The sequence below is a fragment of the Symphalangus syndactylus genome, chromosome 5, assembly GCF_028878055.3.
Source record: "Symphalangus syndactylus isolate Jambi chromosome 5, NHGRI_mSymSyn1-v2.1_pri, whole genome shotgun sequence".
Taxonomy (NCBI): domain Eukaryota; kingdom Metazoa; phylum Chordata; class Mammalia; order Primates; family Hylobatidae; genus Symphalangus; species Symphalangus syndactylus.
The window spans coordinates 137,825,389-137,852,602 of record NC_072427.2 but is presented as its reverse complement, the minus strand read 5'-3'; the positions used below and the strand labels follow the sequence as shown (position 1 = coordinate 137,852,602).

General features: G+C 38.8%; 1 protein-coding gene across 3 annotated transcripts in view; it reads left to right on the top strand.

Moving 5' to 3' along the window:
- Nucleotides 1-27,214, top strand: part of PIK3C2G (phosphatidylinositol-4-phosphate 3-kinase catalytic subunit type 2 gamma) — a 403,358-nt gene that overhangs the window by 104,913 nt on the left and 271,231 nt on the right. For 2 of the 3 annotated variants that reach the window (XM_055280504.2, XM_055280500.2), the window contains exons 12-14: nt 437-559; nt 8,214-8,345; nt 18,882-18,996. In XM_055280504.2, the coding sequence (XP_055136479.2) occupies nt 437-559; nt 8,214-8,345; nt 18,882-18,996 (370 nt within the window). The remainder of the gene's footprint in view (nt 1-436; nt 560-8,213; nt 8,346-18,881; nt 18,997-27,214) is intronic. The other variant, XM_055280503.2, reaches the window with a different exon arrangement.

Below are 27,214 nucleotides of genomic sequence, written 5' to 3'. Positions count from 1 at the left end.
GATGGTGCTAAGTCTAAGTGTTAGATGTATGTTCCTGTGTTCTCTTTCCCTCCTTGGTGGGAAGCCAGAAGTTGAGAGTTTCTGTGCCAGGGAAGAGGCTGTGGTAAGTGAGTGCCACAAACTTTTCTACCAACTTTGACGTGGCTGGTTTTGAATTCACCTGGGATACAGGAGCCTCTTAACTGGTTTCTGGTTTTCTTACAAAAGGAATCGGTCAGCATATTGTTGAATTTTTCTCTCCATGAATAAAGGAAGGTCTTAGGGCCTCCTATTCCACAGTCTTTTTGACATACCCAGCATAAATTCTTAAAGCATGCTTTATGGAAGCAGTCATCACTTTATCATTTGACTTTTGACTACAAAAATAATTGACCCACATAGAAAGCTGTTTTCTTTAAAGTGCTAAGCATATTGAATTGATGTTGTTTCTTTTTAGCTACAAAGCATTTTCTTTTACCTGTTGGCTTACATATGCTGGAAAGAAGCTGTGCCAAGTGAGAAACTACAGAAATATTCCAGTCAAGAAATTATTTTTTTTCTTGGTCAATTGGAATGAAACGTAAGTTTAATCTTTACTCTGTCTGGATCATTTATCTAATAAAGGTCAGCATTTTCCCCCTTTTTAAAAAAGCAAAGGATGTAATTTAAAAAAATATGTTGCCAGTTGATTTGATTCAGTGGTATGATAAATAGGCTAGGGCTAATAGATAACTGACTGTTCAATTCAACAGACTAAAAGTCTATTTAGAAACCTAGACAAGTGTCCAATTCACATTATTGAACTGAGAAAAAAGGGAAATTGAAAAAAGAAGAAGACTTATTAATCATTCACACACTGTGCATATCAGGAATATGCTCTCTTTGAGGCAGGAGTGGAGGGAGTCCAGGTATAACAAAGAAAAGATAACCCTCCTGATAATGTGGGTAATCTCCATTTTCTCACATAAGCTGAAGTACAAATTTATTTAAACAATCAAGTTTTTTGACAATAAACATCTATAGATGTGTAAGCTTAATTTGGGGTGACGGGCTCCCACTTCCTTCTTCTGTAAAGATTTGTTAAATCAAGAAGATAAAATACTTTCCTAACATTATCACTGTCTTTCTCCACTTTTTTACTCCCCGCACCCAACTTAAGCCCTCTCTTTACTCAGAACCCCAGGGGGCTCATCAGCCTCATTCACAGCTTTTCCATGGTTACTGCTGCATTTCCTCACTGCTCTGCCTGCTTGCTCTCAGTCATTTCCCTGCAGTCTCTATTGCTTCACTCAGATCAATATTCTTCCCACCTCAAGCAGAAGAAAATTCCCCAGCCTACTTCCCCTCAGCTCTTTCAGATGGTTTGGCTTTCTTAGAAGACAATTTGACTACCAGTATGATGCTTTTCCATTAATAAATACGTGTCAGAATTTGTAGAAGAGGATGGTTAGATAGCACCATCTATTCTACTCTTGCCACAATCAATGGAGACTGTGTCCTGAAACACGGCATGTGACCTTCAATTCTCACATACCTCACGGCCCCTCCCATTCCAAACTAAATCTGCCTTCTTATAGGACCATGACAATCTCTATCTCCCCTTCTTTGGGTAAGGTTCTTTATTCCTTTGACCAAAGACCTGATATTCAATAATAATATCCCTTTTTCTTTCATAGAATCAACTCTGCTTGTAAAATTTTTCAGTAGCTCTCCAATTCTTATAAGGCAAAGTACAAATCATTTAGCAAAGCACACAAGACCTTTTGTGGTGTGGCCCCTACCTATCTCTGCATCTTTACCTCTAGAATTAACCCCATTCCCCATTGTTGCTATCCACCAGTCATTTGCATCTTATCTACTTACCTAACTATCCCTTGACTGTCCACCAGTCATTCTTTGCATCTGATCTATTTACCCTAACTATGAACTGAGAAGTCAGGCCTCTGCCAGGGATCCTCCATGTGTCAGGAACACAGTATTCCACTCGCCCATCTGGGAAACACATAATTATCTTTCAGGATGCATCTTTTACCTCCTGTATAAACTCTTCCTGTATCATTGGGCAAAACTGTCCATCTTCTCTTCCCTTGCTTGGTCTAACCTGTAAATTTCTCTTATAGTACCTACTGTTTGTTTAGATTTCTGTATGCTCCTACCGAATAATACAAAGATTTTTTTTTTTAATTTTATTTAGTCGCCAGCAGCTAAAGCAGCACCAGACAAAGAATCCAGTAAGTGTTATTGGGCAAATTAATAAATTTTGTATAACAAGTGACTCCTTTAAAAAGTTATTAACCAAGCCAGGTACGGTGGCTCACACCTATAATCCCAACACTTCAGGAGGCTGAGGCGGATGGATCATTTGAGGTCGGAAGTTTGAGACCAGCCTGGCCAACATGGTGAAACTTTGTCTCTACTAAAAATATAAAAATTAGCTGGGCATGGTGGCTCACACTTGTAATCCCAGCCATATGGGAGGCTAAGGTAGGAGACTTGCTTGAACCCAGGAGGCAGAGGTTGCAGTGAGCCGAGATCACTCCACCTTGGGCTACAGAGCAAGTCTAAAAAAAACATTAATCAGTTCAATCCCTAAAATTTTTCTTCTGATTTAATTAAAAGTAATTTCTGGTTGTTTTAAAACATCAGATTTATTTTCAACTCACACACTTATGCGATCATATAGATAATTCAAGATAAAAATCTAATTCTAAACTCAATTTCAAAGAAAAAATTCTGAATGCTAGTTCTGATACTTACTGATTAAATTGGCCCAGTTCCCACAACCAGAAAGCATCAAGGCTAGCATTTGACCCACTGTGACTCCTAAGATGATGGTTTTACTGTGACTTACATACTTTTCCTTACAACATATAAAATATTGACAAGAGTATTTACATCCCATGAATAGTATTCAGGTTTTAAGTTAAGAAATAAAATAATAACAACCTCTATTCTACTCCATCCTCCTGCCAGCAGCTACCCCATTTCTTTTCTCTGCTGTGTATTGAAACCTTCCAAATAACTATCTATATTCACTCTATTCAGTTTTTTTTTTCTCTGCTCTATAACATACTCCAATCAGGCTTTCATCATCTCTGCTCCACTGAAATTGTCACCAGTAACCTTCATGGCTGAATCCAATGTTTTTTTCTCAATCCTCATCTTACACGACCTATCAGAAGCTTTTGGCACAGTTGATCTCACTCTCCATCTTGAAATTTGCTTTCTTTTGGCACTGTTGATCTCACCCTCCATCTTGAAATTTGCTTTCCACATGGCTGACTCTTACCTCACTGGCCATTTGTTCTCCATGTCCTTTTCTTCTCCCAGACTGATTATGATCTTACCTTAACCCTCTTCTCTGTTGTATATGTCATTATTCCCTCACTTTTCTCTTATAGTTGTATACCTTTAAATACAATTTAAATGCCAACAGCTCCCAAATTTATATCACCAACCCAGGCATCAGTCACAAACTCCACACTTACAGAATCAATATATCCTAAACTAAATTTCTGATCTTACATTTTAAACCACTCCACCCATGGATGGCCACTCTGTATAATCAATTATAATCCTGGTTGTTTAGATCAAAATCCTTAGCCTGAATCTTGTTTCAGACCCTATGTTCAGAAAATCTTAATGGCTCTCTTCTCAAAACATATCCAGAATATGTGCTCATCACCTTCAATGGTCTAAACAACCATCATCTCTCCTCTCTATACCACAATAGCTTTATAATGGTCTCCCTACTTCTCTTACACCTTTATAGTTCTTCTTGCACAACAGCTAAAGTCGTCTCTTTAAAATATCAGTCAAGGCATGTCATTCTTCTGTCTAAAAATCCTGAACTAGCACCCCATTTCACTCAGTGAAAAGATAAAGTACTTGCAATGGTCTACTATTTAGTGTTTTCATTTTGTTTCAGTGTTAATAGGAGAGTGCTAAACAATGTACTTTCAGCCAGGTGCAGTGGCTCACTCCTGTGGTCCCAGCACTTTGGGAAGTGGATCGTTTGAGGTCAGGAGTTCAAGACCAGCCTGGCCAACATGGCGAAACCCCATCTCTACTAAAAATACAAACATTAGCAGGCGTGGTGGCCTGCACCTGTAATCCCAGCTACTCGGGAGATCAGGGCAGGAGAATTGCTTGAACACCGGAGGAGGTTGCAATGAGCCGAGATCGCACCACTGCACTCCAGCCTGGGCAACAGAGTGAGATTCTGTCTCAAAAAAATAAATTAATTAAAAATTAAAAGTGTAGCTTTCAAAATCTCTCATTTTTCACTCTCAGAAGCTTACTCTGGTTTAAGCAAAACTATTTCATATACAATAAAACAATTTTAAGAAAACTTGTAGTGATTATTCATTCTTAAATAGTATGGTGAGGCAAACATGTGGTTAAAACTTGAGATCTATACTATACCTGTTCCTCGGTTTAAAAAAAAAAAAAGCAATCTGTTTCCACTTACTGATGTGTCTCTTATTTTTTTTTTCCTTTTTTGTCTGGAAGTTCATTCCTTTGATTTTTAAGTAGCCATACAAAAGTTAAAAAATTTTTCAGTGAAGGTGAGATTATTCTGGCTTTAAAAATTCATAGGTATTAAAGACTGGATAAATAACTACTTGGGAAGCACTTATTCTTATCCTAAAGGAATTTATTTTTCTTAATAAAAATGTCAGAATGGAGATTGGCAGTAACTATCCACTGTAACTTATATAATTTCTTTCATTCTTGTTATAAAAAAAAAAACTCACTAACAAGTGAAGTTACACATGAAGAAGCCAGACTTAATGGGAAAAAAGGAACATTCTAGACCTTGTGAGAAATAAAGTGAAATTATGGTTTTCATCCTAGCACAGAAATATGAAAGCTGAATAGAAAGTCAATTATAAGTAAAAGAAAGAACATTAAAGAAATTGCTGTGCATTCCACAGGATCATCAGCATTTTATGTCAAGTTTCAGAGCTTCTTTTAAGCTGAGAAATATGTCCATATTACCTTAAATGAATATGACAAGTGTGAAAGAATTTGAAAGAAAACAAAGAGAAGACTTAGTTTTGGATACCTAAACATGTAGGTATCCAATTTAATATTTTAATCTAAAATTTGACAATCCTTAACAATAGAAGATTCTTCTCACTCTAGTCTTTTCTTTATTTTTCTCCATTAAGTCTAGCTAGACTTATGTATTTGTCAGTTGTCACACTGTCATAAAGATACTACAAGAGACTGGGTAAATTTTTTTTTTTTTTTGAGATGGAGTTTCACTCTTGTTGCCCAGGCTAGAGTGCAATGGCATGATCTCGGCTCACTGCAACCTCTACCTCCTGGGTTCAAGCAGTTCTCCTGCCTCAGCCTCCCGAGTAGCTGGGATTACAGGCATGTGCCACCACGCCTGGCTAATTTTGTATTTTTAGTAGAGACAGGGTTTCTCCATGTTGGTCAGGCTGGTCTTGAACTTCCAACCTCAGGTGATCTGCCCATCTTGGTGGGAGTGCTAGGATTACAGGCATGAGCCACCACCCCTGGCTGAGACTGGGTAATTTATAAAGGAAAGATGTTTACTCGACTCACAGTTACGCATGGCTGGGGAGGCCTCAGGAAACTTAAAATCATGGCAGAAGGGATAGGAGAAGCAAGTACCTTCTTCATCAGGTGGCAGGAAAAGAGAGAGAGCAGGAGAAACTGCCACTTAGAAAACCATCAGATCTCTAAGAACTCACTCACTATCATGAGAACAATGTGGGGGAAACTGCTCCTGTGATCCAATCACCTCCCCCCAGGTCTCTCTCTCAACACCTGGGGATTACAATTTGAGATGAGATTTGGGTGGAGACACAAAGCCAAATCATATCAATTTACATTTCACCTGTCTATAAGGAATGTGTTTTTTACAAACCAGTGTATTAAATGCATAATGGTGGATATAAATTATTATAATACTTATTGAATAAATGAATATAATGCTGGCATACCACCTACAATTGGCCATATATTGTGTTATATAATAGCAGTTCCATTTTGTGAAAAAGGAAAAGTAAGACTTAGAAAGGTTAAATGCATTACTTAGAAAGGTTAAATCCATCTTAGTCAATAAGGTCATTTTTTGAGCATAGATATATCCAAATCCAAACTTGGACCCATCTTCTCCACAGACAGTTTATATATTGGCATCTCACAATTATCATTAACTCAATAACATCATACCCTAAACTATACTAATTATTCCCATCCCAATTTCCTCTTTCTTCTGTATTCCCTATCAGTTAAAAATATCTGTTGTAATCTAGAAACTAGAATTCGTCTTTAATTCTTTATTGTCTTATTCCACTGGTATGCCATCAGTCAGGTATTAGTTATGCCTTTTACTTCTAAAATAGCTCTTCTATCTTTCATCCTGTTAGCTGCTCTATAACCACGCTGGATCTGGATTTGATTATCTCAGTGGACACCATGAGAAGGAGAGAGAGAGAGACTTACTTCCTCAAAGTCAATAATGGTCATTGAATTAAATTAACTTCTCCTTATCCCCAAGGCTGGATGCTGTACAGGCACTGAAAAAAAGGAGTTACCAATGTTCGATTTGAAACCCTCGGTAAAAACTGCTCCCTGGTCTCCAGATTAGAAAGCCAACTCCTAGTGTAAGAAGATGCTTAATATTACCTGAGGCCTCAGCTGGGTGAACCTCAGTGAGCGCCTTTCAGTTGGACAATAGGCTTTGGTCATCATCAGTACTCTAATAATCACCTACTGCTCAAACAATTTAACATCAAAGTTCAACTGGGAATGACAAGGCCAGTAGATTCTGTGTATTTCCCTCACACCTCATAGCCATCAGGTATCATCCCACAAAGCTGCTCAGTCACTCTTCAAGTCTCTTTCCTCTTTATCCTTCCCATCCATCAATGATTTATCTCCCATGACTCTGGCCCTGTCTGCCAAACTTTGTTCCAATTTTCTCATTCCTCTTTAGCATTCTCACCTACTAGTAAACAAATCTCCTCATCTCAGCTCCTAGAAAAAAATTTCTTTCATCTCCTTGTCTCCTAAATAGTTCTTTCCTAAATACCAGGCTTCTCTGAGGCATTATCATATAATGATCATATAATTGACATATGACCATATAATGATCATATATGAGAACCTGATCATACAATTCTATACAATTGAGATGACTCCAGAAAAGAATGAAAGGTACACGTCTCCCTGCCCCTATTAGGGATGTTAGATCACAATCTCAACTTTCTGTCAAAAGCCCTTTCTCAAACAATCATGCCACCCATGTATATCCCACCCAGTCTTATAGTAGTATTTATGACCTTCTGGACACTTCCTTATATATATTGATGCCTTCAACCCAAACTCGAGTTTTTCTCACTATTAAAAATCCTGTGTCTATTCTTAGCCAATTTTATTTGCTAGTATCTATAATCTATCCAGGATCTGAGCTCGGAGAGTCTTGACCTTATCACATCCAGAGATTGTATATGTGTTACATTTCAGTGACCATCCCCCTAATTCCTGGGACCTCATCATGATCCAGAATGGCCCACATTTAAAATGGCAAAAAACTCTCTACACTTTGGCTCTATCTTTCAAATATTTCTTTTTGACTTTAGGGAAAAGTTCAAATTCTTTTGCCCGGCATGTAGAGCCCTTAAGCATTTTGGCAACCACCTATCTTTCTAATTACATCCTCTACAATTTTCCCTATCAGCTTGACTGCATCTTTTTTTATAGCCATAATGAACTGTTCATCATTTATCAGACACACCTAGTTGTTCATCCATATATGCCCTTGTCTGTGCTTTTTCCTCTTTCTGGAATATTCTTTTCCAAATCTCCATCTCATTATAGCTAACTTAATCTTTCAGAATCATTTTGAGTTATTTCCTGCCTCCTCCAACTCCCTAACACAGTGTCTTTCTAAGTCTGTTTTTCATCTGTGCCTGCAACAGCTTAAGAATAAATGTTCAAGTTATTGTAACTTTTAAAAATACACCTACATGTCAACATTATCAGGAATAATTTTCATCAATTAACAAAATCTCACTATTCTACACATTTCTGTTAAATTTTCATGTTTACAAGATTAAACAAAAAATTTCAAGAGGCAGCCTCAATTCAAATAGTTAAATATCTTTGTCCCAGACCAGTACATTATAAGAACATTTTCATTAAAATATCAGTAAAATTGGGTAGGTAATGCTACTTCGTTCTTTTATTCTTAGGATCAATTTTCCCCTTGAAATAAAGTCTCTTCCAAGGGAATCCATGCTCACTGTAAAACTGTTTGGGATTGCCTGTGCAACCAATAATGCAAATTTACTGGCGTGGACTTGTCTTCCACTGTTTCCAAAAGAGTAAGTTATCAATTGTGAGTAATAAGCCTATCATTTCAATAAAACATTCTTAGAAGTAAATATTTTGGAGTATATGGCATAATGAGGAAATCAAGACATTTTATTCTAAAATTGACACAGTTCAATATAAATCATGACTGCTGAAAGCAGAACTGATAAGTGAAATTGTAGAAATGGCTTTCAAAACAGGACTCATGCTGAACTTGTCAGCTGGGTCATTTATAATGAAAAAGTATTGGCATGACCAATCTCAATTACTTTTTCTTTTCTGACCAACTGATTTCTTTGGAATTAGTAATTCAAAATGATTTGGATTAATACTGTCATTTAGAAGGAATGTAAGTCATGGAATTCTGGCTAAAGTAAAATTATACAAGGTGACTGGCTTACTGACCTTTTCTTGTGAAGAAGAAATATTTAGTAACTTTAAGGTGATATTTTTCAGAAAACTAGGTCAATTATAAGTTCAGATATTCTCTCAGAACTAATGACCGTTGCAAAATGAAGTGTTGAATTAACCATAAATCTTGGAAAATATTAATATTCAGAATACTTGATAAAGTCAATTACATGATGTTCTATGGTATTAAGGAAAAAATATTTTTAAAAAATCAACCATTTTTCACATGCCTAGTCTTGCTTCAGAATCAAATGATAAAATTTGGGACTTTAAAAAAATCAGAAAATATATTGTAATGTTAACATTTTTATAAAGTATGTTTTTCCCTCTGCTGTTTTAGAAAGATACGGTGATATAAAAATATTTTTTTAATTTATTAATTTTTATTTCCCAGACATAATCAATATAAAAAATTATTATCAGCAACCATAATAGATGTTTCAAATCTTCTTTGTTGGATTAATTCTGATGTAAGCTCTGTGTGTGTGTGTGCGCGTGTGTGTGCGTGCACATGTGTGTGTGTGTTGTTCTGTTATTTGTTTTCATGCTTTAGCCCATTTCTATACCACTGTTCCTTGAGGACAGAGAATGTATTTATCTTTGTCATATCTATCATCTAATGTAGCACCTCATATAAATAGGCAATCAATACAAGTTTGTTTACTAAATTGAATTGAGGAAAAAAACAGTCCCTACATAGGAGATAAAGAATGAAATAGGATTTCAAGGTCTATAGGAAACAGTTTATCCCTAAAAGCAATACCTACTGCAATACCTAAAAGCAATACCTACTGCCGTTAGCAGACATTTCAAAAATATGATTTGTACACTAAGAACTTTATTTTCTTTCTCACTAAGAGCAGCTATACAAGTGTCCTTCCTTCTCATAAGTGAGTTTCCTTAAAGTTTTACCAGCAGTATTTGTAAGATCTACCATTTTTTGTAGAATATTTCTAGCTAGTCACTGAAAATAAAAAAAGGTTAAGTCCATTTTACTCTCCCATCATGTAACACACTACTTGCACGTAACAATCAATAAACACTAAACATATAAGAATTTAGGAATATTTTTGTCTTTAATCTTCAAGGCATTTTTCCAGATGGTTATGATAGTAAAAATACCACCTCCATGTTGTTTTGTCATATGTCATTTACCACTGGTAAGCATGTTACAGGCGAATGGTCACAGAAGATGAGCATTTGTGAAAGATGGCATCTGGGACTGATCCTAGGTGGTATTTTTTAAGGGGATGCTTCAAAATTGTAGACAATGAGACGTCAAAAAACACAACTCACTTCAACAATTACTCAATAAGGATTTCTAAATATTTTTTAAAAAAACCCTGTTTCTCCTGAAAAATCAGAAAATCTGCTTTTCTCCTGTGCTAGACAATTTAAGGAAATAAAGATATTTTTAAGAAACCAGAAATACATCACATGGGGCAATTGGGAGGCTGCAAAGACTCCACTTTGCTCATTGCTTCAAGTTACAAAGATTCTAACCCAATTTATTTGATGCAGATATTTCCAGATCACAGCAAATTGGTGACTGAATTTCATTTCCTTTCATGGGGTAATCCCTGCTCATAAACATTTGGTATTGAATCTGTCTTTTATTACAGTTCAAATTGCCCATAGCTAGCCACGTGGAACTATAATGAGCGCTTATGTCATTATTTTTTCCAACACATGTATCAACTGAAAATATGCAGAATTAAAGGTTTCCTATCGCTTTGTGGTTTCCAGAAGTGGATTTCAGAAGAACCAATGGTGATTAAACTCAGATAAATCAGTTAGGGCTGCATCAACAAAGTCGGAAAATAAAAATAAACTTCTACATTTTCAAGCATGCAAACTTGCCTTCAATTCTATTTTAAAAAGTCTTGGCCAGGCGTGGTGGCTCACGCCTGTAATCCCAGCACTTTGGGAGGCCAAGGCGGGTGGATCACGAGGTCAGGAGATCGAGACCATCCTGGCTAACACAGTGAAACCCCGTCTCTACTAAAAAAATACAAAAAAATTAGCTGGGCATGGTGGCGGGCGCCTGTAGTCCCAGCTACTCAAAAGGCTGAGGCAGGAGAATGGCATGAACCTGGGAGGCGGAGCTTGCCGTGAGCTGAAATGGTGCCACTCCACTCCAGCCCAGGCGACAGAGCGAGACTCTGTGTAAAAAAAAAAAAAAAAAAAAAAAAAAAAGACTCAAGTCCAAAGGTAAATTTAGCCCACAGAAGTTTTATAATACTGTCTTTCGCAGACAAGGCTTCCACTGCATCTACATTTGTAATGTCGCCACAATGTAGCAAGAAAGTGTTATCCTCACCTCAGCAATTTCCATGAGCTTCCTCCCCATTCAAGTTCAAAATTAATAGCATGGTAGTTACTTAGCATTTCTAAATTGTGGTAAGCTACTTCAGCACAGAGATTCTCAACCCTGATTAAATAATAGAATTTTCTGAGGAGATTTAAAAATAAACCCAAAGCCCTAGCATGCCCAAAGATTCTAATTTAATTGGTCTGTGACCTGGTCTGAGCACCAGTATTTTCAAAGCTCCCAAGGTGAGTTTAAAACCTTGAAAAATCAGGATGTTTTTCATAATTTCAAAAAAGGCCTAAAATAAACCTTAATCTCAAAACAATTAGATTCCTTAGACAATTGCCTGAGTAGCCAACCCTGACTCCACTGTGTCAAGTCATTTCAGATATATCTTCAAAATCATAACCAAAAAAAAACTGTGGATGAGAATTTCTTATTGTTTTTCTCTCCTATCCAAGAGACCCTCAGTTAGTCCAAATATGTCATTTACAGGTGAAGAACTCTATGATGAAGGAAGATTGAAAAACCAGCAGTTGGTTACCAGACTACTTAGAATAGAACAAGAACTAGAATGCAGGTCTGAGGTTTAACTACCTTAAGCCACCTCCCTTCCTGCTGTCAGGTGCCATGCCCTACTCCATGGACACTCGGTAAACACTTCACTACCCTACAAGAGGGATATAATTTAGATATTGTCCCCTCTAAATCTCATATTGAATTATGGTCCTCAGTGTTGGAGGTGGGTCCTGGTGGTAGGTGTTTGGGTCATGGGAACAGATCTCATGACTTGGTCCTGTCCTCGAGATAGTGACTAGGTAATCACAAGGTCTGGTTGTCTGGAAGTGTGCGGCACCTGTTATCACCTGTTAATACCTGTTATCACCATGTGAGACATCTGCACCTCCTTTGCCTTCTGCCATGATTGTAGGCTTCTTAAGGTCTCCCCGGAAGCCCAGCAGATGCCAGCACCATGCTTCCTATAAAGCCTGGAAAACTGTGAGCCAATTAAACTCTTCTCTTTTAAATTGCCCAGTCTCAGGTATTTCCTTACAGCAATGCAAGAATGGCCTAACCCAGAAAATCGGTACCAGGAGTAGGGTATTGCTGTGAAGACATCTGTGGATGTGGCATTAGAACTGGGTAACAGGCAGAGGTTGAAAGAGTTTGGAGCACTCAGAAGAAGACATGAAGATGAGAGAAAGTTTGGGATTTCTGAGAGACTAGTTAAATAGTTGTGGCCAAAATGCTGATAGTGATATAGACTCTGTAAAGGCTGACAAGGTCTCAGTTGGCAATAAGGAACTTATGGGGAGCTGAAGCGAAGGTCACTCTTGTTATGCCTTAGCAAAGAATTTGATTGCATTGTGTTCATGCCTTAAGAATCTGTGGAAGTTGGAACTTAAGAATGATGACTTAGGGTATCTGACAAGAGAAATTTCTAAGCAGCAAAGCATCCAAGAGGTGGCCTGGCTGCTTCTAACAGCCTCATCTCAGATTCAGGAGTGAAGAAATGACTTAAAATTGGAATTTGTACTTAAAAGGGAAGCAGACTGTAAAAGTTTGGAAAATTTGCTGCCTGGCCATATGGCAGAGAAAGAAAAAGCATTATCAGGAGAGAAGTTGAAACGGACTTGGAGCAACCACTTCTTAGACATATTTGCATGACTGAAAAAAAGCCAGGTGCTAATAGCCAAGAAAATGTGAAAAAGGTCTCGAAGGCATTTCAGAGATATTCCAGGCAGCACCTCCCATCACAGGACCTGAGGCCTAGGAGGAAAGAATGGTTTCTGGGGCCAGACCCAGGGACTTGCTGCCCTGTGCAGCATCAGGACACTGCTCCCCACATCCAGGTTGCTCTGGCTCCAGCCTCAGACTAAAGGGGCCCAGGTACTGCTTGGGCCACCACTTTGTAAGGTGAAAGCTACAATCCTTGGCAGCTTCCACAAGGTGTTAAGCCTGCAAGCACACAGAGTGCAAGAGTGAAGGAAGCTTGGCAAATTCCACCTAGATTTCAGAGAATATTTTGGAAAGCCCGGGTGCCCAGGCACAAGCCTGCTACAGGGGCAGATCCCTCACAGAGAACCTCTAACAGAAAAGTGCAGAGGATAAATATGGGGTTGGATTCCTCACAGAGTCCTTACTGGGGCACTGCATAGTGGAGATGTGGGAAGTGGGCCACCACTCTCCAGATTCTGGAATGGTAGAGCCACCAGCAGCTTACAATCTCAGCATAGAAAAGCCACAGGGGCAGAGCTGAGCAAGGTCTTGGGAGCCCACCATTGTATCAGTGTGCTCGGAATGTGGGATATGGAGTCAAGGGTTATTTTGGAGCATTAAGATTTAATGACTGCCCTGCTGGGCTTCAGACTTCCGTGGGACCTGTAACTCCTTTCTTTTGGCCAAATTCTCCCTTTTGGAATGAGAATGTTTACCCAATTTCTGTACTCCCATTTTATCTTGGAAGTAAGTAACTTGTTTTGATTTTATGGGCTCATAGGTGGAAAGAACTGATCTCCAGATGAGACTTTGGACTTGGACTTCAGACATTTTAGTTAATGCTGCAATGAGTTAAGACTTTGGGTTACTATTGAGAAGGCATGGTTGTATTTTGCAGTGTGAGAAGGATGTGAGATTTGAGGAGCTAGGGGCAGAATAATATAGTTTGGATGTTGTTTCCTCCAAATCTTGTGCTGAATTGTAGTTTCCAGTGTTGGAGGTAGGACACGGTGGGAGATGTTTGGATCATGGAGATGGGTCCTTCATGGCTTGTGGCTGTCCTTGAGATAGTGAGTGGGTACTTGCAAGATCCGGTTGGTTGGCAGTGTGTGGCACATCTTCAAAGCTTGCTCCTGCTCTCACCATGTGAGACACCTGCTCACCCTTTGCCTTCCACCATGACTGGAAGCTTCCTAAGGCCTCCTGAAAAGCTGAGCAGATGCCAGCACCATGCTTTCTGTAAAGCCTGCAGAATCATGAGCCAAGTAAACTTCTTTTCTAATAAATTATTCAATCTCAGGAATTTCTTTTTAGTGACACAAGAATAGCCTAACACAACAGGGTTCCAGCTCAGCCTTTCCTGGGCTCTACTCTTGCACATGAAACCTATTAGACATAATAAAGTCAGCAGCCCAAAGAATTTTATAACATCAGATCCTTTGGTCCTGCCAGCTACAGATTCTTTGGCTCCAGGATGCCAGCAATGGGCACATAGAATATTATGGCTAAAATTGATAATTGTTTTATTTAAACACCTTATCTTGTTGTTTGAGGAAATGCGCCCAAAGAGGGTAAACCAGCCCGTCTGTTCTCCTGGTGTCACAAATTTTGTGTTGGCTTTTCTAGTCAATGAATTTATATGATATATTCAAATTGAAAATATTCTTAAGGATACTCCAGAACAAATATTTTGAAATACTACGTTTAGCAGTGTAGTCCTTCTTCTAATGGCATCATATTAAAAAGTCTCAAAGTATAAGAGTGATTCCATGGATGTGTTCATCCATTCACATGGTTGTGTTACGAGAATTTAGAAACCATAGCCCAGCCTAATTGACATCTTCCCATCTTTCTGAAGTTCCCCTCAACTACCAGCAGAACCTCAAAGCTATATGTAAGCTCTGAAGACCAATGATTTTGTCCAAAAAGCACAAAAAAGTTAAGTTAATAAAGAGAAGGTAATAAAGACAGGCTCCAGATATCCTGACACAAACTCTGGTGTTCTTTCCATTATATGAAACTCTTTTTTTGTGTCTCCTGCCTTCAAAATGTCTAATTTTAACTAACATAATAAATGTTTTCACAGGAGTAATACTTTAAAAAATGACCAGTGGTCCCCATTTGCCTGGTCTTATATATGGCTTTAAGTTATAAATATTTTATATATATATATATATATATATATATATATATATGGCTTTAAGTTAAATATTATATTAGCCTTTTTGAGATGGAGTTTCACTCTCGTTGCCCAGGCTGGAGTGCAATGGCGTGATCTCGGCTCACCGCAACCTCTGCCTCCCAGGTTCAAGTGATTCTCCTGCCTCAGCCTCCCGAGTAGCTGGGATAACAGGCATGCATCACCATTTGTTGATACATTGCCCCATACACACATCTATGTCAGATGTTCTGACTTCACTCTGCCACATGTGCCTCAGGGTTAAAGCCATGGTGACTGTTAATACATCCAAGACTCTATCCAAGGACAATAATTACCATCAAATTCTTGAGTCCCCTCATCCTCTGTCAAGACCAGCTTAGATCACTCAGATTTCTACAGTAAAGCATAGCCAAGACATAAAAATATGGTAAGGACACAAATATAACACATTCCACAACTTAGGTGTGAATAAATAATGCAACTCATATATCACACTCTTCCTCATGAGTCCCCCCCTGTAACTAATGAGAAGAAATAAAGTTTCATCTAAGATAAAGTATTAGTTCAGTAACTTTAAATAGTCCTTTTAGAAATATGCAGTCTCTTTTGGATAAAAAACCTAGGCAATACCATTCAGGACATAGGCATGGGCAAGAACTTCATGTCTAAAACACCAAAAGCAATGGCAACAAAAGCCAAAATTGACAAATGGGATCTAATTAAACTAAAGAGCTTCTGTAGAGCAAAGGAAACTACCATCAGAGTGAACAGGCAACCTACAGAATGAGAGAAAATTTTTGCAATCTACTCATCTGACAAAGGGCTAATATCCAAAATCTACAAAGAACTCCAACAAATTTACAACAAAAACAAACAAAAAGTGGGTGAAGGATATGAACAGACACTTCTCAAAAGAAGACATTTATGCAGCCAAAAGACACATGAAAAAATGCTCATCATCACTGGCCATCAGAGAAATGCAAATCAAAACCACAATGAGATACCATCTCACACCAGTTAGAATGGCGATCATTAAAAAGGCAGGAAACAACAGGTGCTGGAGAGGATGTGGAGAAATAGGAGCACTTTTACACTGTTGGTGGAACTGTAAACTGGTTCAACCATTGTGGAAGACAGTGCGGCGATTCCTCAGGGATCTAGAACTAGAAAAACCATTTGACCCAACCATCCCATTACTGGGTATATACCCAAAGGATTATAAATCATGCTACTATAAAGACACATCCACACGTATGTTTATTGCGGCACTATTCACAATAGCAGACTTGGAACCAACCCAAATGCCCATCAATGATAAACTGGATTAAGAAAATGTGGCACATATACACCATGGAATACTATGCAGTCACAAAAAATGATGAGTTCATGTCCTTTGTAGGGACATGGATGAAGCTGGAAACCATCATTCTCAGCAAACTATCACAGGGACAAAAAACCAAACACCGCATGTTCTCACTCATAGGTGGGAATTGAACAATGAGAACACTTGGACACAGGAAGGGGAACATCACACACAGGGGCCTGTCATGGGGTGGGCGGAGGGGGGAGGGACAGCATTAGGAGATATACCTAATGTAAATGACAAGTTAATAGATGCAGCACACCAACATGGCACATGTATACATAAGTAACAAACCTGCATGTTGTGCACATGTACCTTAGAACTTAAAGAAAATTTTAAAAAATGCTGGGCCACTCAGATAAATTTCTTACACCCTGGCTCTCTTCCTAAGAGGGGGAAAGGATATATAAGAAAAGGAGAAAACAAAATCATAAAAGCAGATCTTCTGCCCTGTTGACTTCCGACATACAAATCAAAGCCCCTTTTTAAGCTGACAGATGCTTGTTACCGCTGAAGTCTGCAGCTCATGACTGGGGCTCCCCCAGCTTGGCCAGGGTTTCCTGGAAAGCCCTGGGTGACTCAGGCTCTCACAGGCACCATAGACCCTCTTGAGGTTTGCCAGCGACTCCCAGTTGGCCCCAGGTTGGATGGTCTTATCAGATGCCCTTGTTACAGAAGCCCTTATCCCCACCAGGGAAACTCTGGAAACTCTCTCTCTCGAAAATCTTTAGATATTTCCAGATCCCATCTCATCTACAGAGAAACAAAAGAAGGCCCACAAAACCTAAACTCATGAGTTCCTCCTGCCTGTTAATCACATGACGCCAAGTTTAATGGCCATGCCACAGGCAGTGCAGAACCTCTCAAGAGGTGATTTCCTTCCAGGATCTGAAACAGGGAGTGAGAAGAGGAGTGCCTCTGCCTTCAGCATTATGTTTTGCTCACTGATCTCACACTTCTCCCCATCTGCTTGCCAAAGCAGAGGAGAGGCAAACTGGGACGCCTATGTCCGCCGTGCTTACTCGGGTCCTTCTTTCTCTGCCTTCTACTTCTCACCCTCCCAAATTCCCAGGAAGTGATGGGCTTTTCTGTCGTCATGTTCTCCTATCCAGTATGGCACATCCTCCTCCCTCCTCACCTCTGTTGACTCTTTCCGATGCACAGAAACATTTTCTCTAAATGCTGTGGAGAACAATATGACCTCCAAGTTTGGCATTGGACATGTCTCTTCCTCCTCTTGCATTCTGCCTAACACTAATCCAAAACTTTTCTAAGGCAGATGGGGATTTGACCATTTGGGGTGAAGGTCCTATGCTCTGAAAGGCAAAGGGGAAAATTACAATAATAATTTTCTAATCTTTACCTCTATTAAACTAATTCATACCTTACTAATACTGGACCCCTGATATTGTTACACCAAGACAGATTTTCTTTAGGTAAGGGAGGGATGGAACAAAGAAACAAAGAAGACTCGAAATTCATCCTGCTACAAGAATATTCTTAAGTCATATAAAACATCTGCCCATATTTTAATAAAGCACATTATACTCCTCTAGGCAGATAAGTGCTGACAATATCTTTAAATAGAGAAAATAATAAAAGAGGCAGTCTTCAGAAAGCTAAAGGTCTAAAGAAAGCTTTATTTGTTGAATGTCTTCCTCATGCTTTGCATAAGATCTGTTAAATGGCAAGATGGAATTGTATATTGCTTTTAGAAAAGCTCACTGGATGCATCAAAGTTCTTGATAAACTTAAATTTAATTTTGTTGACTTTCGGTTTTGCACTTTCAATTTGGCATATTAAAATCCAAGACTGTTTTCCATGATCACTGGAACATTTTACTGATATTCTGACTCATATACCCAGCCAGGTACAACTTCTTTTTTAATTCACATAAGGATCTATGGATTTGGATGTTACTGAAGCTGTTAAAACCATCCACAAACTCTTCCCTGTTTAAAGCCTTTCCTGTATGCACTCTCATTTACTATGGTAATTTACCACCAATTTTTAAACATTTAGAACATGAATAATCTTTCTATTTATGTGTAAGGAAGCGTTTCCTCCGTGAAGCCCCACAACTATTTTTATTCTGCAGATCATATGCTATGCTAATTTAAATCTTTTTTATATATAAATTTAGAACTTGTATCTTTAAAGTTTCCCAGGGGATTTAGTCACTCCATGGAGCAAAGTATGTTCTGAAGAGTTGACATCTTTATTGATTTAAGGCAGTTGTAACTCCAATAATATAAATCTGAAATTCTTAGTCCCACCTTATAATCACCATTGATGGCAATTAAAAATAAATGCTACCCATTAGAAACCACTGCGGGTAAATAATTTTCTCATGTGCAAAATAAATGTAGGCATTTATGAAAATAGCCAAGCATGTGGTATATTAGAAACGAACTGTTAATCAGTGTCTAGGCAGGTGGACTATCTCATTTCTTTTCTAGCAACTGAATAAAGCCCCTGTAAGAGCGGATTATGTTTATATTCCAAAAGAAAACATTTACAGATAATTATAACTTCCCTCATGAAGTGACTCCTGTCTGTCTGTATGTGTTGTCTTTTGCAGAAAATCCATTCTCGGGTCTATGCTGTCCAGCATGACATTACAGAGTGAGCCTCCCATAGAAATGATAGCTCCAGGAGTGTGGGATGTAAGTCAGCCATCCCCAGTGACCCTGCAGGTAAGTGCCAGGCTGCAAGATTAAAGTACACATGGCAAGTATTGGTTGGTAAGTAGTTTGTTGTCAATTATAGAAACAATTTCTTCCAGGATCACACATTTTAATAGTCTTCTCTGCCTCCAGCCTTCTGGGATTTGTGAAACCTCTACTGCTTTTATTTTATGTACAGTACTCTCAAAGCACTTTTCTCCCAGCTTATATAATGGCAATTTCAAACCATTCTCCATCCTACAAGGTCATGTTGGAGAACCATGGAGTGCTGCCATTAGTATACTCATTATGGGCATTCATTTTCTTTCTATTGTCTAAAAACAGTCATTGGTATGTATTATTAACTTGGTATCCTACTCACACCTGCCTCTGCTTTGTGTCATATTTCTTTAAAATCTCTTCTGCTATATGTTTCTTAAAATGACTAGCAATTAACTGAGTAGTAAAAAAAAAAAAAACTGCAAAGTAATTATCCTTCTTTTTTTCTTAAAGTCTCTCTACTCTGTGTGATTTGTGATCATAAAAGAAAGGTGGTAAATGGCTTCAGCCTTTGGTCCTTACTGCTGAGAGCTCCTTATGGGTTCCTGATTGTAGTTCGTCAGATTGGTTGGAAACGTGAGGCATGCACCGTCTCATACACAGAAATGCATGGAATATGAACTTTCCATCTCTATAGGAAAAATTAGAAAATGCTCTCTGGGCAGCACCCTCTAGAACAGAGTTTTTCAGCCTTACCAGTATTGACATTTTGGACAAGAAAATTCTTTGTTGTGGGGGCTGTTCTGTGTATTTCAGGATGCTTAGCATCATCCCCGGCTTCTTTCCACTAGATGCCTGAGGCACTTTCTTGTTCTGAAAATCAAAGAATGTCTCCAGATATTGTCAAATGTGATTTGAGAAAAGGATTTCCTCAGCTGACATCACTGCTCTAGAGGAAGTTAGTAGAGTCTTTTGAGTTAAGAAGGCTCTTAAGTTTCCAGGCTTGTGGTGAGGGGTTTGGGACGTAGAGTTGAGAAAGATGCGCAGAAAAATATTTAACATGGAAAGGAAAAATTAATACTAATAAAAATATGGCATCACATTCTTGCAGAGGAAGATTCCATCAGATGACACCTAAAGATCCACTTCTAATCTGCGGACATGTTAAAAAAGAATGCTTATTCAGATTAGATCTTGGCACAACATCATGGACACTCCACACATGATATCTTATCAATTAGCACTTGTTCTGTTTTAAAAGAACAAAAAGATAAATATATCCATGAATAAAGAGGAGAGACTCATCACAAACCCGGTAAACATATCCTACTAATGAAGAAAAATAGCAAAATGCTAGAGGTTCAATTCAATCACATTTGATTCATGTTTTATATATGACTACTATGATCCAAACATTATGGTAAACACTCTTACAAAAATGAGCGAATAAGTAATACTAAGCCAGGAATTCAAGGAATGCAAAACCCAGCTGGAGAGATAGACTTTCACACTCACTGATGTAATGTGACAGATACTATAGCCATTGTAGGGACACTAACACAGCGAAAATAGCAATGAATATTTCTGAGGGAAAGTAAAGAAATGTAACAAGTCTGGGACAGACACCCAGAGGACATGACATTTGAATGCCCTTTCTAGAATGAGTAAATTCTCACTAACGAGTTTAAGTGGGAAGGATTATCCAGTCATAAAGGAATGCACAATGCAAACACACAGATTCAGAAAAGAGTTGGCAGTTTCAAAATATGGCAAGTTAGTTAAGATGAAAGAATAAATTATGTGAGGAACAGTGGTAACAAGTGGAAAGTCATTAGGGCACTAGATTGTGTACCAGGTTTGGACATGACTATCTGGGCAGTAAGTCACAAAAAGTAGTTGTAGCAATGTTGTAGAAAATGCCTTAAAAAACAAGAAGATCGGGTATGTGAACACTTGTTTTTGTTTTGGTTTGGTTTGTGTGTGTGTGTGTTATTGGTTGTTGTTGTTTTTTTGAGACAGGGGCTCACTCTGTCACCCAGGCTGGAGTGTAGTGGAATAAACATAGCTCACTGCAGCCTCCACCTCCTGGGGTCCAATGATCCTGTCATCTTAGCCTCCCAAGTAGCTGGAACCACAACTGCATGCCACCATGCCCTGTTATTTTTATTTTATTTTTTTGTAGAGATGGGCGTCTCACTATGTTGCTCATGCTGGTCTTGAACTCCTGACCTCAAGCAGTCCTCCTGCCTCAGCATCCCAAAGTGCTGGGATTACAGGTGTGAGCCACTGCACCCAGCCTGGACATATATTAGAAGAATATTTTAGTGATCTAGGTTAAGGATCATAGGGCCAAAAACTAAGAAAAAACAATTAAATGGTAGATTTTAGAAATTTTTTTTAAACAGAAAGGGGTGCAACTATATGAAGGAAATATATAGGGAAAGAGAGACAGAAACTTGAGTTCCTGAGTTCATAGCAGTATCTTCAGTTTTAAGAATGAACACAGAGAAAGGATAGACAGTCTTCAACAGAGTAATATGATGAACTCAGTTTGAGATACCTTGCATTTTATATGGACCTGTGGGGTGTGTAAGATATAAGTGATCTTTCTTTAAGAAGACAAATGTATTTTCTATCAAACTATTTCTTGACAGGTCCAAACCACCTTAGCTTAATGAAAATTTTCAAGTATGACCATTGTCAGAGTTTTATGGATATAAATTCATGATTTTAAGGTTCTATGGGGCAGAGAAGAGTGATGGTGGTAGAAGAAGGAGAATAAAATCTATCAGATGAGACTATCCTTGATTCTTCTCAGATGAGGTGAATAGTTTCTTTACCAACACAGATTTTAGCAAGTGGAATCTGAAGAAAAACTTTAGATATTCAATAGTGGCACAGATTGCCAGGCAAAGATCTGGATCCATAATAGAATTCATCTTAAAAATAAGTGGAGGAGGGGCATGTAAATCATTCCACAGTATGCAAAAGTTGAACCATCCCACTTTTACAAAATAATTTCAAATTGTATAGATACATTAAAAGCCTCTCAGCATGATTTTAATTGGTGATGCAATATATGAAATAAGAGTTATTAAGGTAGTAAAGACAAAATCTTTAATAGTATTAGTTTAATTAAATAGTCAGCTAAATTTAGAGCAGAATCTTTAAATCTAAAGATTATGAGATGGTGAAATTACAACCAAGTTCTGCATCCAGTGTTTCGTTAGGGAGTTAGTATGAGTCTCGGGGAAAGACATCTGGCTGAGAGTTAGAAAATCGGGATTCCAGTCTTCCTTTTACAGAAAACTTTATGACCTTGAACAAGTCACCAAACCTATTTTATCCTCTGCATAATGAAAAGATTATACTAAGCCTACCTAACTTCACTTTTCCAATTGTCCTGATTAGATGGTGGTTACTGCCACGCTGCAGCCACTCCAGTATGACAAGGGATGTGATATGACACAGATGTGATCACTTCCAGTCAATACTTTTTTCAGGTCCTATGGTTGATTGATGTACCGAACAGAAGCAGTGGACAGAGTGAAATAGATTTTAGTTAAGAAATGGAGGCAGATAATACATAAGTTATTGCTTGACTCACTTAGCCTGGATCTCCCTCAACTTCCTGCCTCTCCCCGAATGCAATCTAGTGGAACAGCTCTGTCACATATTTAAGCACTAAATGCAGAGCTGTTTCATAGGAATTCATGTGGTTCTTGTTCTAGTCTATGTTTCTTTATTATTATTATTATTTGGAGAGGAAGTCTCACTCTGTTGCCCAGGCTGGAGTGCAGTGGCGCGATCTCGGCTCACTGCAACCTCCTCCTCCTGGGCTCAAGCAACTCTCCTGCCTCAGCCTCCCAAGTAGCTGGGATTACAGGTGTGTGCCACCATGCCCATCTAATTTTTGTATCTTAGTAGATATGGTTTCACCATGATGGCCAGGTTGGTTTTGAACTCCTGACCTCAGGTAATCCACCCATCTCGGCCTCCCAAAGTGCTGGGATCTATGTTTCGAAACTTCCTCACCTCCCCGTTTGTACCTAAAATCACTGTATTCTGGCTTGCCACCACTCTTAACTGTGATTAGGTACCTGCTAGTTCCTAGGTGCCAAACCCAGTGATGGTTTTCAGTCCTCATCAGGCTAGCCCTCCCTCTGCTCTTCTTGGCATTGTCTGTCACTTCCCCATAACTGAACTCCCTCCTCTTCTTCAAAGAGACTGAACTTTCTCCCTCCTCATTCCACAGAACCAAACTGCCTCCTCCTCTGGCTTTGGTGTTACTGCCCTCGGTTATCTCCTTCCACTGCTCTCTGGTCATCCTTTGTCTCCTTCCCAGGCTCTCACCAAGGACAATTCTCAAAGGTTCAATCTGCAGCCCGCTGCCAAGCACAGTGCACATATTCTCCCTGGATTCTCTCATTCCTTTATTTTCTTTTTTAAAAAAACAGCTTTCTTGAGATGTAATTCACATACCATACTATCCTCCCATTTAAAGTGTGCAATTCAGTAGTTTTTAGTATTTTCACAGATATGTGCAACTATTACCGCAGTCAATTTCAGATCATTTTCATCACATCAAAAAAGAAATCCCATACCCCTTAGCTCTCACCTCCTATTCCCCCAATCCTAAGCAACCACTAATCTTCTTTCTATCTCTATCAATTTTACTGTTTGGGGCATTTCATTTAAATGGAATCATACAATGTGTGATCTTATCTGTGGCCAGCTTCTGTCACTTAGCATAATATTTTCAAAGTGCATCCAGGTGGTAGCCCCGATTGGGATTCACTCCTTTTTCTATATTACATATACATTTTTATATAATAATATTACATTATTGTAATATGTACATATGAATATACCATATTTTATTAATTTATCAGTCAATGTACATTGGATTCTTTCTACTATTTAGCTCTTAAGAATATTGCTGTTATGAACATGTATGGACATGTTTTTGTGTGAAAATATGTTTTCATCTTTCTTCAATGTATACTTAGCCATGGAATTACTGGGTCTCATACATTTCTAAGGTTCTTGTCTCAATATCTACGTAAGTGCACTTCTGAGTCTGTATCTCTAGTTCAGACTTCTTCACACCTCAAGCTTCAGACGAATATAACCACATACTTGCTGAAACCCCCACCTGGATATTCTATTGGCAGCTTCAAACGAAACACGCCCCAAACGGTGCCCACTTCCTCTCCAAAATTACTTTCACCCTCTGAATTCTTTATATCTGTTCATGCCCCACATACACCTACCTGATTTTCTTGTCTCCTTCCTTCTTTCTCTCTACTCATATCCGGTCCATGCTATATCCTGCCAATTTATCTTCCATATTTTTATTGTCTATCCTCTCAATTCCTCACCTCATCTGCTGGTTTCCTTGGCTTTAGTTTTGTCATTCTCTAATCCAAAATTCATGCAGTCACAAGGGTGATTCATCTAAAACTTAAATCTGAACCTGCCAGTTCCCTGCTTAGACTCTTCAATAACTCAGCGCTACCCAGAGGATTAAGGCCAACCTCTGTAGCATGACCCCTGTCCCATCGCTTCTCTTGCCAGTCCCTGTTTGACACTTCAAGCTTCAACAACTTTGAAAATGTTGTTGTTTCTGACATGCACTGTCTTGCTTTCACCTTATATGAATTTATGAATACTGTTCCCTGTCTGTAATGTGCCCTCGCCTCTTCACCCTCCACTGTCCACCCCTCCTCTGACTCTGTGGAAATGAGATTCATCTTTTTCCATTCACGGACCCTCTAGAAATCTCTCCCTTATCCCCTCCACTCTTCTCACGCCAAGCAGAGTTAAGTGCCCTTCTTCTATGTTCACGTAATACCCAATAGCATTTTTATCAATACATTTATCACATCATATTCCTTTCCACTGACTGATCTCTGATGCCATTGAAGGTATTATATCACAAACATCTAGCACAGTAGTTGGAATAATTTTTTTGTTAAATTAATGATATGCATCCTTATTTCTGATGACTACAAAAACACTGCCCACACATATGTCTCAATTTAGCCCTTTGGTCCACTTATCTGAACCTGAATACCAAAATGTTTAGCTCTTCCTTTTATCTAAGCGAGACATCTCCTTAAACCACAGATCTTACTCACTCATTCAAAGTATTTTACTTTTTCTAACATTTTAGTACATGCTTATCTTCCATTATCGTCAGTGTTAGGAAGAAGCACCAGTCTTATCACTGATACAAAGTTTTTAGAACACATTATATTTTGATTTCTAATGTAACAGAGATCCTTTTTTTTTTTCTCACTCCAAAACCACCATATGGATCCCTCTTTTACAACTCCTTTTTTCAGACTCACCACAATTGCCACCCAGTTAGCAGTTATCCTTCCTTCCTCTGAACTGCAATAGAACTCATGGTATAACATGCGTATGTCTTTTCTTTTCTTTTCTTTTTTTTTTTTTTTTTTTTTTGTGAGACAGTGTCTCACTCTGTCACCCCAGCTGGAGTGCAGTGGCGTGATCTCAGCTCACTGCAACCTCCACCTCCATGGTTCAAGCGATTCTCTCTTGTGCCTCAGCCTCCCAAGTAGCTGGAATTACAGGTGCATGCCAGCATGCCCAGCTCATTTTTGTATTTTTAGTAGACACAGGGTTTCACCATGTTGGCCAGGCTGGTCTCAAACTCCTGACCTCAAGTGATCTGTCTGCCTCAGTCTCCCAAAGTCCTGAGATTACAGGCATGAGACACCATGCCCAGCACGTGTGTCTTATAATACCAATCTACACACAGTCCAAGTGGAAGTTCTTTGAATAATCTGACAGAATCATGGGAACCCAAAATTGGCCCAGGGGCACCTTATGGGTATGGTTGTGGGGCATAGACACTAGGGACATTCACAATAGCTCCCTTGAGCAGTGCCAAGTAGTGAAGCCATAGTAGAAATGATGGTGGCCAAGTGTGAATGACAAAGGATGAGCAGAAGTGAAGCAAGATGGATAAATGGAACACAAGAAGTTGATATCCAAATGTGTAAGGAGCTGTGAATTAGAAGGGAGGATAACCAGGCTTGAATATGTTCCCCTGTCCCCCACAAAAAAACACATTTTTGTTGCTGTTGTTGTTGTTGCTGTTGTTAATATCAGGAGTGTATCCTCAAGACTTAGCCAGGAACATGAGAAATAGATGTCATGGCGCATGCAGTGTTGACATTTGAGTAGATCTCCTGGAGCATTCCTTTAAAAAGAAATTTGAGGCCGGGTGCAGTGGCTCACGCTTGTAATCCCGCACTTTGGGAGGCCGAGGCGGGTGGATCGTGAGGTCAGGAGATCGAGACCATCCTGGCTAACATGGTGAAACCCCGTCTCTACTAAAAATACAAAAATTTAGCCGGGCGTGGTGGCGGGCACCTGTAGTCCCAACTACTGGGGAGGCTGAGGCAGGAAAATGGTGTGAACCCGGGAGGTGGAGCTTGCAGTGAGCCGAGATCGTGCCACTGCACTCCAGCTTGGGCAACAGAGTGAGACTCCGTCTCAAAAAAAAAAAAAAAAAAGAAATTTGAGACCAAAGCCAGGCTTGGTCAGCCACAGCCATAGAAGGAGAAAGAACAGAGTTGAGTGTTTGTCCGTACTGAAAGCACAACAATGAAGCACAGCTTTGGGGTGCTGTGTATTTATTATTCCCTATTTTAATTGTTAATGTGTGTGCCTTTTCTCCTCAATTAGACTTTAAGTTACCAGAAAATAATAGATATTACTTATACTTTCATTATGTATGGTGCTTAAAAGTGTTCTAAAGCAAATGCATTAAAGCATAGTTTTAGGGAAGTTTTCTCCTATAAAAAGTACAAAAGGCAACTAGGAAAAATTCCAATATTTTCTACAGTAACTCAAGAATCAGTAGCTATTTAGCCTCATAATTTATGAAAAGATGCAATTTGATAAAAGATCTCACTCATGTATCAGAAATAAAAATTGTTTCCTAAGTGAAATATATGCAAATAATTTATTATAGGTTTGTACACAGGAGTTCTTTTCTATGCTCATCTACCCTTCTCAGTTTTCTCATCCACCATGCCATTTACTTAGTATCAACATAAAACTGTACTAACTCATTAAGAGCTATTTAAAAATATTTGTCCATATAAAGAGTAGCACGTCACTTTCTCGTACTGGATGCCCTTCCCTCTAAGGTACCAAAGTTCATCTTTCAAGATTAATCTTTGTCAAGAGGCCAACTTTGCTGTAATATTTC